Source organism: Parus major, chromosome 1 (assembly GCF_001522545.3).
Source record: "Parus major isolate Abel chromosome 1, Parus_major1.1, whole genome shotgun sequence".
NCBI lineage: Eukaryota > Metazoa > Chordata > Aves > Passeriformes > Paridae > Parus > Parus major.
Genome location: NC_031768.1, coordinates 58,834,521 through 58,853,346, shown reverse-complemented (window position 1 = coordinate 58,853,346; position 18,826 = coordinate 58,834,521). Strand labels below are relative to the sequence as shown.

Here is an 18,826-nt window from a genome sequence, read left to right as displayed (position 1 = left end):
AAGCAAGCACAGCACTCCCAATAACAGAGATGGGAGGAGATTCCTGGGTCACTAGCTCAGGGCACAGCAGTAAGAGGACCAAGAGCACACCAACTGTGGAGTGTGCCACTATTCTTGAATCGTTACTTCCTTTGACACTGTCAAAGGTTGGCTGGCACCCGCTCCTGACAGGTGCGGGAATGCCACGGCCAATGCCAGTCCAGCCCTGCTGACTCACTGTGGCAGGTGCTGCCCGTCAGTTCCCCCCAGAAAAGGGAAGCTGACCCCTCCAACCGTGCCACTCATAGCTGAGAAACAGAGAGGAATCTTAAATGCCTGGCAGATGCCCAGCCAACCTGCTGCATCCAAGGTCATCTTATTGAAAACTCATGGACACTTACTGTACATACTTCTGTTTATACACTTCCAATAGAAGGTGTTGGTGGACACATAACCAGGACTAGGGACATTTCACAAGTTCCACAAGAATCAACTACTCAAGCAACGGAGATTTCAAAAAAGACAGCTGGCTCTTATCCTGCCACTTTTGCTTGCAAAATAAAAATCAAAGTTCCCTTAAAGGCAACTATGCTCATGCAACAGAAGTGATCTCTTTTTAATTGCTTTTCCAATTAATTGGTTTCCAAGGCTTTCTTCATTTCCTGCAAGGATAAGAGGGTCATATTCTCTACCATACCATGAATTTGCCAAGATTAAGCACTTCCATTTCCTTCATTCACTAAAATTCAAGAGAAGATGTTCACAAGAAAAGATTAAAGGTTTGGGGTTTGAATCACTGGGGCAGATCTACAGCAGTTTTTGCTGGTAGTCTGGGAGCTCAAAACAAAACAGACATCATCCCAACATCCTTTCCAGCAACAAGTCTTTTGATCTGCCTCTCATGGTACAGTTCAGAAGCTTCATAATGAGGTGGAAAAGACCTCTCTTTGTTCCACTCCAAAACACACGTAAATCTGGCTTTCTCTCCCCTTCTCAATGGCTTCTATCTTGCCTCCAACTTCTCTCACAAATCATCAGATAAGCTAGGCTTGTGTATGCCCTGATGGGTGAACAGACAGATTTTCCATGTAATAGCTTTATAACAGCCTCTCCAGACATGCTGTTCTCTCTTTTGGGGAATGATTTCTCTCTAGAGGAGGATCCAGGCTGTCCTTTGGGATTCCTGAGTTTGTCATAGCTGCCTCTTCTTCTTGCCTGGGAATGGAAAAGCTTTTGATTTTAGCCTAAGCAGTCAAGAACTGAGGTTTGGTGGCATAACAGAATCATTAGCCAGCCAGCCTCCACCTCCTTTTCCTCCAGGTGAGCATAGAAAAAGGCACAAAACAACTCAACCCTGGAAATAATACCTCATTATAATGTATAATAAACCTATAAATAGTGAAGATTCAGAACTACCAAGTGAAACATTTAAAAGCTTTGCATGCAAACCTCTCACTACCTACCTAGAAAGAAGTGAGGGTAAATCTCTTTGTACATTGGCAATTCTCAGGGCTTTCCTCAACTGAACATGTTTTTCAGAAGCCCTTTCATCTCCTTCTATCATTTCTATGGCTTCCCTGTTGCCCTGCAATTTACCAAAAACTAAAGGTACCAATTCGCCTTCCCCTCCCCACTCCTCACCAGGAAGCAAGAGGCAGAAAACTGTAAGCAAATTGTCTTCTATCCTGCTTCCCACACTCCCATTCATCTGAGGAAAAAATAGACAGTATTTGTACAGGTAACTATGAATAAATCTATTTAAATACTTCTACCATCTGTCATAGTGTTTCTTGCTTCCTAAAGCAATAAGTGATCTGAAAATCTGGTATGAGTTGGCTCTTCTTGGAGGTCCAGACACGACTTCTGAGAACAGCATACAAAGTACACTGTTCTTTGACATCATGAAGGTGTCAAAATGGATGTTAAGTCTCCCAAAGCAATAAGTCTTATACCTTAATTTTCACAGCAATCAAAATCTCATCTCCTAAGAAATTACTGCTTTTTGGCAGCCCATACATTAGTAGGATGTGAATATTAACCTTGTCCTTGAACCCAGATTTCTGTTTAAGGCAAAATAAAGTTACTTGTTTTATTCTCCAGCTTCTGCTCTGCAGACTGCTTTAAACATTCTCAAGTTTTCAAGAGCATTCACTACCAACAAGTCTCATTTAGGTATGTAGATAAGTCACTTTAGATTTGCTGGATGCTGAGTGGTTTTGAAGAGCTGACCCAACTACTACTTCTGTACTACTTTACATACTGCCCACTGGATTTAAAGATGACATTGACAGACAGACAGTGCACTACTGAGGAGCAACTTGGATTCTTAGGCACACAGGGTGCTGCTGTGGTACAAAAACACCTTTTGAAATGATACACTCTTCCGCACATCTCTGAACATAAGTGTTTCAATTACATACCTTATACAGATTTCCATACTGAAAATAAAATAAACTCCCCAGGTACCCTCACTTTTCAAATACTTTTCATAACTCCTCGTTGGTTTTAGCAGGTCATGAAACAGACACTTGCTCTTTCTCTCTGTACTTGGTACTCAAACACTTGGGAGTGGTTGTTATTGAATGACTGAACAGAATATGCCACAATTAAAATCGAACAGTTTTGCTTTCGGGCCTTTCATTAGGAAGGTAAGAATTCACATTCTTTTGAAAACTAAAGGGGAGGCATGGACCTTCCCAGTTGTTGTCATGGATACAGCTGCTGAGAAAAATGTCATTGTACCCCTGCAGATAAATGTATGTGACAACAGCTTGGAATATGTGGTGGTAAAGCACCACAGATGTTAAACATTCTCACATGGCCATCAGGTTCCTCCTGAAATGTACACTAAATTTTAAAATAAATTAAAGAAAAAAAAATTAAGTTATTTTTAAATATAAAGGCTATAGAATGAAGGAAGAAAAGGCTAAGCAGTTAAAAAAAAATGTTGGCACTTTGATAGTTCATGATGTCATGGAGGAAAAAATATTATGGAACAATAGTGTGAGTAAAGGATCAAGTGTCAGCCCAACTTCGAGTTATCTGGATTTTGTCACTGTGTGTTATAACAGTATTGTTAGCTACAATAACTGTATTTCTTAGGTCAATGGACAATTAAAAACAAAGCAAACAAATAAAAAGGCAACAAACACACATTGGAAAATTCTGTACCAGGGAAGTTATGATCCTGGTTAGACCATCTCAAAGTGCCAGCATTTCTACTTGGACTAGGGCACTCTGAATCTACTTCTGCTTGAGCTTTACACTAACTCTTTGCTGGGGACACAGGTTACAAAAAAATGAAGGGGTTGAAAACAGTTCCTCACTGAAGCACAGAGTCCTAGAACAGCTTGGGTTGGAAGGGACCTTAAGGATTATCTAGGTCCAACCCTCCTGCCATTTTCCACTTCCTTTGATCTCAGGTCCTGAATGAAGTGAGGTGACTACCAGGATGCTTCTGGAGTGTTGTTGCACATCGCTTGGTATTACTTCATTGTACCATGCAGGCAGGAAAAGGCAATTACTGTTCCTACACAGAACACATTAAGCTTTGGATTCTCCTCTTCTTCTCAAGTGGAAGTACACAATATCCAGTCCCTCCTCATGTAATCTTTTAGTTACCACACTCCTAAATAAGCACAAAGAAAAGGGAAGGACACTACTCCTAGGGCAATCATTACTTTGAGTGAGGGAGCAAAACACCAAGGGCTAGTTAGAATGCAGAAAGGTGAGTTTGGTTGTGGCACAAAGACAAACAAGGAAAAAGGAGGAAGTAGTAAACAGGCCTGCAAGCAATATAGAAGAAATCCCCCCAAACTGAGGAGCTAATTCACCACTATGCAAAGACCAAAGGAATAAGGAAGCAGAACTACCCATCCTGTTATAAATCTCTCCTCCTAAGTATTTTGTGACTGGCCTAAACAATACAGTGCTGTATTTTGTAAAGATATGTGAGCTATCGCTAAATGAAGCATGTTGGAACTGGAAGCAAGATAACTGCTTCAGCATGACGTAATACCCCAGCTAATTAGCTGGGTTAGAAACAAAGCCCAAGAGGGCTGCATCGGATCCAGAAGGCAAGCGGTTCATTTAGGGCTCCTGAGGACACCTCACTGTGGCACTGCTCTCCTCCAGACAAACACCTCCTTGACATTATCCACTGAAGTGGTAAAGCATGATACAATAAAAATAATCATCAACATCACATGCAGAGGCACACTTTTACTGGAAAAGTAGTTGTGAAATACATGCCTTAAAAAGAAAGGTGAGAGCATCCACTTAAACCCAAAAAGGCTGGCTGTTTCATCAAAGTTGGAAGAGAGCTCCCGCGTTTGAGGAGCAGGCAGAGCACAGATTCCTACACTGCTGCTTTCACCACAGGTCATGACGTTCCATCCCAGCCAAGAAAACAGGTGTTGACCGGTTGTTCTGCCATATCTGATCATCACTGTGGCCCAGCACCCTACCCTGGTGTCCACTGCAACACAAGCCCTTTCAGGCTATACAGTTGTTTTGGAAAAGCCATAAGAACAGAAAACAACTTCAAACAGCTCACTCTTGGCAGATCCCACCAGCCTACCACACCTTCCCTGTTTGCGTAGCAAATGATTAGGGCAAGAAATGTTTTAAAATCAAAATATATTTTTATCCTCAAAATGCATATAATGCTTAGAACATCATCATCCCACTCCTGAAAAATGGAAAGGGGTAGCTGTTCTTTTAAGATAAGCAGTCACATTTTACTATTTGGCTTCAACAGCAGCAATTAGAAATATACTAATTCATGGGAGAGACCCACCCGAAGAAAACAAGGAAAACAAACAAGGAGCTCCTCAGAAGCTACAGATTGCAGAAAAAGAATGAAAAATTTCAGAGACAAACACTGCCCTCAAGGCAATATTGTCCCTTTTAAAATCCACCCACAGAATAAAGCCTGTCCTGTAAGCACCTCTCTTCCATGAGAAAAGCTGTCACAAAGCCATTACAACAGGCAATACCTGATATGGAGCTGGACATGGAACTTCCACAGGTCATCTTCCTGAGCAAGCTGCCCCATGGTGTTTCTAGGTACACATGTGCAGCAGCCAGCAAAATCTACAGGCACTTAAATCCTGCTTCATATTTGCTATAAAATTTTGCAGTCTGATCTGTTTATTATGAGCACAGTCTAGGTGCATACTAAAAACTCTGCAAAAAGCATTAAAATCACACTTCTCGCTCTTATTTCTACTCCACAGATACTCCTTATTTCTGTGTGTCTGGTTCTCTGTCTGAAGCTGGAGCTTACACACAAGTGATTTAAGTACTACATCCTTCCTTGCTGATGCACTGAACACCCTCTCCTTTACTATGCCTTCACTTAAGCTTCTGTTAGCTGTGATGACACACGAAGACACCCTTAGAAGCTGTAAGAACAATTCTGTTCATTGGCAACATTATGTCCATGTCAAGCCCCAAACAAAAGACTTAGAGGTCACTGAGACAGAAGTCAAGTTCAGTATTCACTGGGATGTGTACTTCCAGAATGCCAAGACATTGCCCCAAAAAATCTGTTCTTAAATTACTTTCTTGTTTGCAAACAATCCTCTGCTTCTGCTTTGATCTACCTTCGAAAGGAAGCTGTTCCACACATTAAATTCCATTTCAACTGCACTGATGAAATGTGAAGAGTGCCCTTTGCATCCTGCACTCTTTCACATTGAAGTTTTTAGGAACATTAAGCATATCTATCCCCATTGTTCAAATCCCAGAATGCTGACATTTCAAATCAAACTCTCCTCCATGCAACTTGTGAAAATAACAAAGATAACCTCCCACCAATGCTCAGGCAGCTGCTTGCCTATATGCAATGAACCCGGCACAGGTTGCCAAGAGACTGCAATGATGAGCAGCATTTATTCCTGAATACTCTCAAACGAGCTTTCACTATATATTAACTCTGAGCAATAAAACATGCAAGACCACATTCTTATTTCAGTTTAGAACTCATTTTATTGCCGATATATAAAAGGACATATTTTTTTTTATCGATTAAGAACATCATAGCATGTCTGTTAAAATTAAAAACAAGCAATTTTCAGATAGCATGTATAGAAATGCCCTCTGTAAGCTTCATTTCCTAGAGTAAAAATTCAGATTCAATGAAATTTAGGAGTCTCTAAAGAACAGAAAAACTATGTCTATTATCAGATACTGCTAGTGATTGTCAACATTTCCATCTAAGAATAAGTCAATTTAGCAATTAAAACAAAAGCCACCATTAAACCTTATGTGTCAGAACATTTTTCCTTATTTGTAACTATCAAGATGAATAATAATTTTATACACTGTGTTCTACCTAAAGAACAAAAGTTCTTTTAGATGTGTTTCTAATACAACATTGCATACATTCTTAAGCCCATATCATTGATCAAATTTTTCATGCAAAATTCAGTGCTACCAACTACCTCTTTTTTTTCCTATGGATACTGAATTTTTTTCTCATATAGCTTACTATAAATTTCTTTTTGTTTAAAATACACTACACATCTCTCCAATGGAAGAAAAACACAGAAGTGCTTCTCTATACATGACAAAATTCTGCACATGCCAAGAATCAGAGGTATAGTATTGCTTAACTCCTTGGGGAGACGAGCTGGAATCACTATTTCTCCATCATCATATGCTGTGGTAAAACCAACGAGTGGTGTTAGCAACAACTGACAAAGTTTATGTGGTCAAAGGTCAAATAAAATTAAAGATGAAGCCTGGGTTCAAACAAAAGGCACAGTCTGTCAACTAAACTGCACAGCTTGAAAAGCTTGATAATCATTTCCATGATAAACAACTTACCAGAGGGAAAGCATTAAAAGTATAACCAGAAAATGAATGGCAAAGAAGTCATGAAGTCCACATTTTATCAAGTCCCAATGCCACGCATTTTGTTGGTGTATTTATTTGTGTCTTTTTCTGTACCACACTCATGACTTCTGAGTCATCTGTCACCACCTCCAAGAGGTGAATATCCACTTCCATGGCCAAAACCAGTGATGTTGGAAGAATGGTGAAAATGGTGTAGCACTATCCAGGCACCCTCATCTGCATCTTGATGAACTGCAGCTTTGCCAAATCCTAGGTCATCAAATGTGATACAGAATGACACCAGAAACAAACAAATAAACAAAATTAAAAATAAAATTTAAAAAATAAAAGGGGGGAATTACTTAAATTCCTGCAATTTCCTTATATAGCACATCCCAGCTTCCCGGAGCCCTGAGTCCCTCTTCAAAATCTAGCTTTCAAATATTAACTAAATCAACATACAAACGATCTCACAGCAAATAAATCACAGCTATAGTAGGGAGAGTTTTCAAAAAAAGCAATCAGGACAGGGAGGTTTAATTTAGAGAGGAGAAAGACTTTAGACCTTGATAAGGCGTGACATAATTCCATGCCATTGATCTGCAATCATATAGCTGTATCTGTAATGCAAACAACATTTTTTTTAGAGTACTCCTAATTAGGTATAATAAGTGTACACTGGCACCTTAGTGAATCTATAAATAAACAGCAACCACATATTCCTGCCCCATGTTATGAGGTATGGGAGGGGAGAAGAAAGGCACTTTCCTTTTTTAAGACTTTTCTTAAAATTGTTTTGGTTGTGAGATTTTTTGGGGGGAGGGAGGTATTTGTTGGTTTGGTTGTTTTTTTTTTTTCCTCCTGAAGATATTTAATCAGGCCTTTAAATACTGACAAATCTTCCTCAGCAGACACAGGTTATCCTCAACAATTGTGTAAAAGGAAGAGAGAACACCTAATTTGTAATAAATCAGGATCCACAATCTATCGCACTGTAAGACATTCAGGGAGACCCAGCTCTGGGCAACCAAAACTTGCCTTGAAAATGTCCCAGCTCTGAGCATGGGGGTGGAACAGATGACCTCCCAAAGTGTCTTCCAACCCAGATTACTGTTATGATCCTGTTCATAAATAAACACATTCATAAATATTTTTTTCTATAAAAAGTCCCTCTCTATAACCTCTCACACCTACACACAGTAATTTATACTGTAGATCAGCTACAAATAACCTTGGGGTATATTTCACAGAAAAGGTATAATCATCTGTAACAAAATTCAACAGAAGCTCATATGCCTCTTGCCCTGGCTACGACTTATTTTTATTTATTTTTACTCAAATAGAAAAACATAAGATTTCCCTGTAATTTCCAACACCTCACTGTGAGACAGCCTCTCAGGGACATAGATTTATCAAAATCTTAAAGGGCAATTTGAAATATGAGCCCTTTGTAAAACTGTTGGCAGCAGATCCCTTGCTGATGAAGGAGTAGAACCTATGATGTTAACTCCTTTTATCTCCTCCTCAATGGTGCACGCAGCAACCATATGAAAAAAAAATTCTTTTTTTTACCCTAAACAGTGCAAGCAAAAAAAGATAAAGTATTGGTTTGCATGAACTACTGGGCTCTAAATACTGTTCTCTATGCAAGAAGTAAGATCATCTGAAACACACATACAATCACAACTGTGGAAAAAAAGCAAAACTTAAGGAAGCTAGAATAAAATTTAAAACTATTCACTGCAATTGCATTTACCTGGCAACAGCAGGTAACACGAGATAATACACAAAAGCACTGATGGGTCTTTAAACATACAGTTTGACATTGCCAGCACATTTAATAGCTTGCTTTTGACAGGAGCTTGTCAGAAGTTCTGTACTTACTAGTATCTTGAGTTCCTTTGAAATGCTGAAGAAGAAGCAGAACAGATTCTTGCAATGCAGCATCAGTGGCATAGATAGAAACCTGACAACCCTCTGAAGCCTGAAGGACTTCTTTATGCCTTTTATAGAATTATCAAGTTGGGCAAGAGAAAAACTTGCCTTCTAGTAGACAAGATACACGCACAGACCCTAACTTGTGCAACATGCCTTTAAAATTCTGAAAGATTATTTGCCAGTGAATCAGGGAGGGTTGGAGACCATCAGCCTCAGCAGCAAACCATCTCAGGTATAAATTTTATCTTACCTGCACATAGTTTTGAGGCACATTTTGGTCAATGTTCTCTCTACGAACAGTACAGTGGACTCTGTACAGGTAAAAGTTCTTCCTTTGTTTCCAGAAGCACCACAGAATCATGTTTATTAGCCCAATATTCATAACCAAATTTTTTAAAAAAACTAACAACCAAAAAACAAACAAAATCAACAAAAAATCCACGATGCAGTCAACTAAGCTACATGAAGAGGTTTTCCTAAATTCTGTTTTCCCCCTGTAAAACCCTCATAATGCAAACTTCTAGGTTACATGAAGGTTTGTTTGAACAACTTCCCTTATGGAAAGAAAATCTAATTTAATGTCAGATAGGTGGTTCTGAAAGCTATTTCTAGTTTTGTCTGTAATGAGAAGCTGTGCAAATGGGGAAAATATCTTTTACTTCCTTGAAAGTAAAGATTTAATCAGAAACATTGGTTCTTCATCTCACATCCAAGTAATTCACACTAGCTCCCCATTACAGATCTGAATCCCCTCTGCATTCATTCCAGGCAAAAATCACATATTATAAATGTATCATTATATAGAATAAAAAAAAAAAATAATACTCTTTTATACCATGAACACCACCATATTCTTTCAGATCCTTGACTCACAAATCCCCCTTCACCCTTTGTGCTCTCTTTTGTTCACTTTAACAGATCTCTGAGACTGAGGCCAATCAATGTTTGTCTAGAGAGTAACTCATGTGAAGCTCCGTGACACTTCAAGCAAAAAAATGACAATAGCTGAAAAATCATCAAAAAGGGCGCATTAATTTTCAAGTCAATAGTCCCACAGTGAACCATCTGCTCCCAGGATTGATCAGTACCACTGAAGGAGGAGGCAGTGAAGGGTGAAACTACTAAAAGAAGTAAACTCATATATCTGCACACTCTCCAGGACTCCACGCCCAACAAACTTTGTGGTCTTTCACAGTTACTCTCTTTGTGGGAATTATTGGGAGAAATCTTGCAGAGGCATAGACTAAAAGGAAAAGGGATGTCACCCTTTCTCTGTTCAAATTCCTGAAGAAACCATGACAGCAGCAGGCAGGAAAGAAGGGAGAGAACACAAAGCAAGATGTCTCTATGGGAGCATTAAAACAAACACAGAAGTATGTGCCCATCCTCACGGTCAACAGAGAGTGTGCACAGGGAGGAAAGAAGTCTCTGCCTGACAGGCATCTGGGCCTGCTGGATAGCCATGCTGATCCTTTCCAACATCCTTAGCTGAACCAGAGCAAGCCACCCTTCTTACAAGCAGAGAAGCCACTGACCTTCCTCTCACTCCAGAGGATCACAGCAGCAGTAAGGACTACCAGCAGTTCAAACTGAAGCCATTCAAACTCAGTTACTAAATTTAAGCAACCACACAACAGGACGTAACTGACCAGAGCAGCATGACAGTCCTTTATAACCACTTAAATCTCTGCAGGCATGAAAAACCTCAGCAGATCTTCCCAGCATGGAACTATGCCAGAAGTGCAAAATGACACTGAGGGCACAGCCGGTTCTCCTCGGTGAGCACATCGAGAAAGACCCTGCCTGGCAAGCTCTGGACACACATCCTCCCGATGGCTGCCCACAGAGGGGCTCCTGCTGCTTCCCACCCGGAAAATATATAGGAAGATTTGACACCCACAAGCTACTACTCAGTTGCAAAACCCTATTCAGGTTGCTTAGTGACAATAAAGTAGTGCAATCTCACACAATTTGCAAACCCCAAGCGCTTAAAGGCAAGGAAATGAATTGTCCAAATCATCATAAATCTCACGCTGCCCATCTAATAAACAAATAAATTCTCATCAAATGTAAAAGCTTGCTGAATTCATTACAATAATGCTAACTCTCCCAAGAGTACAAGCTCAGGTTTTGTTAATGTGCTTTCAGTATCCAAGTGGTAAAATATTCCTAAACAGGGATATGATTCAAACAAAAATCTTAGCTAGAAAAGTAATTTTTTTTCTCTTTCTTCATAGTTGTGCAATATATTATGATAATTCCTACATGGTAAAAGTTTTTTAAGTCAACTACGATCTGACTTTTTATACAAAATTTTTATGACCCACATCTGATGAACACTTAAGCACCAGCTTAACTTTAAGAAGTATTTAGTCACATAAAATGTACAGGGTGGCTGAAGTGTTTCAGTATGTTCACAAATCGTGTACTAGAATAAATCTCTTAATTCATTTTAAATAGCATCTAATGTAGTGGTCTTATTTTTATCATATCAATGAAATAATATTTATTTTGGATCAGCATTAAGCTTGTTTGCTGTGATAAATGCAAATGAAATGTTTACATTAAGAAAGAATGAGGCTTCTTTTTAGTATGATATAGAGAATAAAATTTATGGATGCCCCCAAGCCAGGCCCGTTTTTTTTGGACATTGCTAGCAAATTGAGAGTCATTGCTTGAACTTAGTATTATACAGCTATGGTTACTGCACATATTTAGTAGCCTGTTCTTAAGTTTTTAAAAGAAGATTTTGGAAAATGCAACTGATTTTTTCAAAGCCAAAGGGGAAAGGATAAAACAGCAGTGTAAAAAGGTGTCAAATAGAAAGGTTAAAGAAGGAGTTCTCTCTTAATAAAGACAAAGTTCAGATACCAAAGTATCAGACTGAAAAAATACTAAACAAAACTAGCCATGCTGTCAATAACTTTAAGAAGTTATTGACATCATTTCCCCGTACTCTACAAATAATAATAAAAAAATCTCAAAAATTTAATGGCCAGCCAGAACAAAATACTGGTCTTGTGGTTCCTTTGCAAGTAAGCTACTGAAGAACTCTCACAAGACATCAAACTATGTCTTAATTATCCCTGTCAGAGGAAAACAACCAAAACAGCATGACTACAGAGCATTCTATTATACCCAAAGGTCCATATTCTGAGAATCAATGAATCCACACATTACCTTCTTGCTTTGCTAAGATTTTGAGGTCTACAATCGATGTATGTTTATAAACTATAGATCCCTTACCAGAAGCATGTGTCTGGTCAAAGTTCAAAGAAAATGAGAGGAACATTGTTTAAAAAATATATATGTATGTATATATACATATAGCCTTTCTGAGTGTTCCAGAGCAAGAACATTGGTCTAATCTGACTTTTATTGTCTTCAGCTAATCAAGAGAATTTCAATACTTCCCTCCAGAAAGAGGCTTTGTGATAGCCAGACAGACTGTTCTTTTAATCACTACTTCAAATACAAAACCACTGTAATTCTAGGTATTCTGCTTTAGATATCCAAACTAATTTGGTGAGTCCAGCTAGTCATCCAGTAGTCATACAGCAGTCATACAACAGTCTTGCATCCTGCATTCTGATGTAACTGCTGGAAACAATTCAAAATGTTTGCAAATGATCTATATAGCCTTACATGGAGAAAGACCCAGCTATAGAATAGTCCTTTCTTGAGCCCTGGCATGACTGTTATGTGTCTCCAGGACGCTGCACATGAAGTTCACAAGATAAGGCATCTCGGAAAGGGATTCCCAGTTGTCATATATTCTTGAACAAGTCTCTTCTTTTGCCTCTTAAAAAACAGAAGTTTTCCTTAAAGTACAAAATAAATTCAAAGTGTTTCACCCGATCTTTTTCTCAGAAAAACATTCTCCAGCTCCTTGGAACAAATCAAAAAATAATCAAAATCTTGTATTAAAGATGAAAGTGTGATTATCTTTTTTCAACCTTCACAGCTTACCTAGCTGGCTGGGGAAAAAAAAAAAAAAAAGGTAACTCATTATCTCATGGTACAAAATAGTATTAATACTTTAAAGATTCCAGAAAAGGAAAAAAAAAAAAAAAGGAAAATAAAATTTAAAAAAAAACCTGCACCAGAAAAAAAACCTCAAAAGCAACATTCTCTGAAAACCTGCTTGCAAATACCTACTGAAAAATATTACATGCTCCTCCTTTCTTGTACTTAGCTAGCAATTTAAACTTTGCCAATACATGCATCACTAAAATGCCTTCACAGATTTCATTTCAGTTTTATACAAACATGTGTCAGAATTTGGAGTGGTAATGACCACTGTGTCTTAAATAGTGTAACTCTTTCCATTCTAACCCTGCTTACATAGTGTATTCAGTCATTTTTAGCTTCCCCAAACTATCGTGTCTTTGCCTGAAATTTTCCTTTAATGGACTCTATTTTGAAAGCTTATGTAGACACACAGCAGTTAATGAGAAGCAACAAATATTGCACATCATTTAATGCTAAAAACTGGTTTGCTTTGTCCAGGTATACTCTAGAACGGAATAATAGCCACGTGCATACATATGTGTGTTGTATGTATCAGGAATACACATCAATGAATATTTCATTTTAAAAATAGGTTAAAGACCCAGGATGTGGTGAGAGAAACAAATTTGCCAGATTTTACAATAGCTGTGGGGGAAAAAAAAAAAGTTGCTGAGATATTTTACTAAGGACAGATATACAGTACATCGATTTAATTGCAGAATGAAAATTATGGAAAATACAAATACTGAAAATAGATATCCTGCAGCACCCTTCAGTCTGTTCTCTGAACACTACCTGGTGTGAGGAACTTGAGGACGATTGCTGTGCACTTCCTCGCTGGTGACACTATTCGTATTACTGCAGTTGCAGAATTCATCACAAATCACAATGCATTTTGAAGCTGTGCAGAGTCACACAATCCTAATACATATCAAGGATCTCCATTGGGGTAAACTTTGCAACCATGGCATTTTCCTGAGAACTTCTGGTGCATAAAAAAATCATGTTCCCTCAACCAGAAAGAAATGAACCACTACTTAGCTGAGTAAATTGGGAACCATTAAAAGGAGCAAAAGCAGATTAAGTTGCAAAGAATGATGCTCACGCATTTTAACACTGGTATCACTCAGAGATAGGTGAATTAACAAGCAATGGTAAACTGAGAGAAATGTATACCAGAAACAAACAGGAAGTGACTGCTGGGACTTGGCACTGTCAAATGTCACCATATGGAAAAGGTTAGAAACTTTTTGAAGGCTCAGTTCCTAAACGGCTGGTGTTAAGGCAAATAAAACCACAGTGGGGAATTCAATTAATTTACTTTTATTACTCCATAATGATTCAAGATCTAAAAAAAAAAAAAACCAAAAAACCACTCAGATGAGAAAATTCAAGTAACAACTCTTGCCATTTAACTAAATAACACTATATTATCTCCACTAACTATAACACAGTCATGCTTCTGAACATCTCCCATGTTACAGCAATTTCATTACTAACGAAAACCACTGGGGATGAAAGAGAGGAAGAAAACTTTGTCCCACATACCTTACAAGTGTATTTATCTTACTCAATACACCACATTTTCTTGCATTTCCTAAATTATACTTTCTGCTCCAGAACATTTGCTTCATGCAAAAATAAACACAGGCCAGATACTCAATGTGGATTTGAGAGCAAAACACATATCCAACAGAGCTTTTGCATTAACTGGACATGGACCCGTTAAAACAGGAAGCCAGGTCAGTGATAAAAGTGCTACTCTTTAGATCCAGTTTTTGCACTCAAACAAGAGTGGGAACTGCAACTGTGCTCATCTGACAGCTATGCTTCCAAGTGTCCAGGGATTGTTTCATTTATTAATTTTGTGCTGATCCTCAAGGTGAGAAGAATTCAAAGGGAAAAAGTGTGAGCTCTAATTTGAACCTTCCCATCTCAACATGTTCCTGCTATAAAGAATTGAAGCAAGGCCATCTTTTTAAGGAATGTGGTTTGCACTGCAGCAATTAGCTTTAAAGAAACTAGAAGCCAGCTGATGACAGGCAGTTTTCAGGCTGTAGCCCCAAGAACTGAAGTCATCTGTTTAAGGAAGGCACCGACTCTGCCTGTCTTAACCAGCATCCTTAAAAATGAAGAAGCCAAATTTAACACACACATGCAAAACTTTCCATTACTTCAATCTCCAATGTAACCCTGTTTGTAATCCAGTATCATCATATATGCTACTTCAAAACTGTCTGACTACAGTTTTCCAAAGTTATCATAAAACCAAAATGTATATTCTTAATGGTTTTTTTTTACTAAGACACATTTTCTGTATTAAATATTCAGGTCTCCCAAAATGAGGGGGAAAGATGAGTAGACATTACAAAACCAAGAGTTGTTTCCATTAGGGATTTTGGGTCAAAAGTGCTCAAATTCACAGGGTACCTGTCAACTATTTATTCACTAGTGTTTCCTCCATGGAACATCTACTAACTCCACCGATGCAAAAGCTTCCAGGAGAACATTTAAAGATGCTGGCTTTAATCTCACAGAAGTCCTAATCAGTTTTGCTCCTGATTTCCCTAAAGGCACCTACTACTACAGTGTCACTCTACAGCCAAGTATGGAGTTTTAGCAAACAGCTCCCAGTGACAAACAACATGTGGGCCTAAAGAATAGCCCTTTCATCCTTTACACCACTATTTGCTCCCTCCTCCTCGAGTTGGCAGACAGCAACACATGTTGATCTTCAAGTTTTCGGTTTGGAGTAATTAACAATGGCCACATTTTGACACAGATATGCCTTCAAAGTACTCAAAAAATCTAAGTGATAGATATACATAAACTAAAACTACACCCATATCAGAAGTTACAATGATGCCCAGCCGTATCACCAATCTGCTTCTCTTAGCAACCAACTGCAAAATTAGTTCCACTGAAAAGAAGTAAACAGTTTACCAAGGAAGTTGCTATCCAATGTGGGTAAGCTATTGCAAAACTGGACAACAGTCTTCTAAATAGAACTGTGAACCAATCATTAGCATATCACAAACGAGCAATAAACTTTGGTGTAATTATATCTGCCAATACAGTACTCTTGCTTTTCATCTTCTCATTCTCTTATTCACCCCCAGCCCTTAACTAAATAATTAGTTGCTTTTATTTAGGGAGCAAAGAGCAAGAGTAAAAACTGTCTTTGAGAACTACAGATGTTAGAAGATTTTAGGCTTCTGTTTGTACTAGTGAAAGTGGTTTGTTCTTGTACATATATTTCCTAAATCTTGTAATACACACAGTAAAAAAATCCACTCCTGTATGATTCTGTCTGCAAAGTATCACCATATGGTAGCTTTCACAAATGATCAACTGTACCGAAACATCTAAAAATAACATCTTCCTTAAGTAAAATAAAAACAATTACCAGCAGAGACTTTTGGGTATCGTTCTGAGCTAAGGAATCAATACCACATCACTGAAATGCTTCAAGTAAGTAAATAAGCAACCTCTGGAGAAAAATAGCACAGTCCTAAATGGCCCACAAACATCAATGATAAATGTAATATACATGCTTTGGGTTCTTTCAAAAGTCTATTCTTAGATGTAAGACAAACCCAATCCATTTAATTAAAACCTTAGCTTACAAACACTTCCACCAAGTAAGTGAAGCTTAACAAATCTAATTTGAATGAAAGAGACTAGCTGGGTAAAAGAGCAGCTCCCTGATGTTGCTTGCTCTAGTGGTTTCATGTAACCACTGATCACCAACTACTACAACAGCAAACATACAACACCCTTAAACTAAATGGGAGTTGTCTGTCTAAATATAGCTACTTTTAAATAATGCATTGTGAGTTATAAAATAAAGTGCTACTGAATTATTTAACATGGGTCTCATCTTTAACAATGATATATCACTTAAAATTGAAAGAAAGATGTTTATATTTGCAGTTGCATATTGTAAATTGCAACCAGTAAAGCAACATTTTAACTCCAATTATGTCAGCATTCTGTTTTTCCTATAGATATCTGATTCACAGAAATAGAACTGGGACTCAAGCTAAGATAAGCAAAAGCAAGACTTGCAGAGCTGTCTTAGATCTTCAGGCGATCCCAGTTTAGCATTCATTCACAGGCTTCAGATACAGACTATCCCACCCATCTGTAACAGTTGGCAAGAATTGGCTAGGATCTCAATCTCACAAACCTGAGTCGATAACATTCATAACACGCATGTTTTCCTTAGGCAAGTATCAACCTCAATGAGAGTAAACGCTCAAATGCACCTAATACCACTACAGCTAATGAAGGCATCGTGTTCTGTAACTTTTAAAACATTCTGAAGACTACCACACAGAAGGATGTTGAAGCTGAAAGTTTGTGTAGCACTACGTTTCCAACACAATGCAACAGCTGTATATTATTTACTATAGTAACCTTTCGGCCAGGCCTAACATCTGTAAATGCAAAATTAACATTTAGCAACAAAAAGGAATGACACATCTCGTTTAGGAGGTTTCAGGAAAAAACTGCTTTCCGCCTCATATAATGGAGTAACATTACTGTTTAAGAACCATGCTTTCTGTTTAAAGGTGGCTGCCTTTTGCACATAGTGCATGAAGCAAAAGCCCAAGGGAAGAACAGCAACAACCGGACAGGACTTCACAAACTACTAACTTTAATGGGTGCTCTGTGGAGGAAACAACACCACATGACCCATTGTGTAGAAATCAAACCCTAAGTGTGATCAGTCCCGGCCTGCATCCCTCAAAACAGACACTTCCCAGAAAAGCCCTGATCTCCATGTCATTGCAACAATAAGCTCTCACCAATGGGGTTTTGTGCAGACCCCATCACGGACTGTGGACCACGCTTTGTAGAAAGTCATGGGATCCTTCTACACAGCAAGTAAGCCTTTTTCATTATTTTTATGCTTTCAAATGCCTGCTTGTTGATTTTACAGGGGGAAAAAAATTAAATAAACACACCATCCATGAAAAAAAGTTCGTTCCACTGGGACAACTTCGTCAGCCCGAGACAGCCAAAAAAACTGCATTAGCCTAAAATTTTGACAGCTGCTTTATGCATCTAGTGCCAAGAGCGAGGATGCATAGAAGTTTACTTCTCCTTCCGCGAGGTGCCTTTCAAAGTGGAAGCCGCCTTTCCCTCCTTGGCGGCACTCCCGCTCCCGAAGGGGAGCCCGACGTGCCGCCGCGGGCTCGATGCCTGCCGCTCTGGCGGGGCGCACGGCAGCGGCCCCCGGCACCGGGGGTGAACTAAGGAGGGTGGCTGGCGGCTAGTGAGGAAGGGCTCGCTGAGCCAGCCCACCCGCTCCGCAGGGTGGCGGGGCGGGATCCCCCCGGCAGCGGTGCCTGCCGCCGAGGAAGAGGAGCCGGAGGGAAGGAGGGAGGGAGGCAGTCAGGCAGCCCGCCGCTTCCCCCACACCCAGGACGCCCGGCAGGGCAGGGCGGCTGCCGGGGCAGGCAGCTTCCCCTCCGGCCAAGCGGAGCCCCGCCGCCCCAGGGGGCTCTTCCTGCCAGCCGGGGGCAGATGTGGACGCAACAGCTGGACAGGGAGGAGGGGAGAGGAAAGGAAGGAAGAGGCACGGCTGTCTCACCCCCCACCCCCCCCCCCGCCCCGCAGCCGCCGTCGCTCCCGGGGATGCGGGCGGGATGCAGCGGCCGTCCCCGGCTCCGGGCGAGCCCCTCTTTGGGATGGGGATGGAGAAACCGGCCGTGAAGGCGGCGGGGCTGGCCGGATCCTGCACCCCTTACCTTGCTGCGGATCTGGCCCGAGGTGGACACTTTCCGGATGAGTTTCTGGGGGCCCTCGTGCTCCCCTTCGCTGTCCGACGACTCGTCCGCCGGCCCCGCCGCTGCCGCCGGGGGTTGGGGCTGGGGCTGCAGCGGGATCCCGGCGCCGCTCATCCCCGACTCGGCCCCGGCCATCTTCCCGGACTCCTACCGAGAGAAAGCACACGAGCCCGGCTCAGCCAGGGCAGCCGCTGCCGCTCCCCTCCCCGGGGAGGAGGAGGAGGAGGAGGCGGCGCGGGAGGGTGGGGAAAGAGGCGGTGCGG

The 18,826-nt window shown here is 40.2% G+C and overlaps 1 protein-coding gene across 2 annotated transcripts in view; it reads right to left on the bottom strand.

Annotated features, from left to right (window-relative positions):
• DGKH (diacylglycerol kinase eta) overlaps positions 1–18,826 on the bottom strand; it is a 161,012-nt gene that overhangs the window by 135,901 nt on the left and 6,285 nt on the right. For both annotated transcript variants that reach the window (XM_015633234.3, XM_015633242.3), the window contains exon 2: positions 18,525–18,710. In XM_015633234.3, coding sequence (XP_015488720.1) covers positions 18,525–18,710 — 186 coding nt within the window. The remainder of the gene's footprint in view (positions 1–18,524; positions 18,711–18,826) is intronic.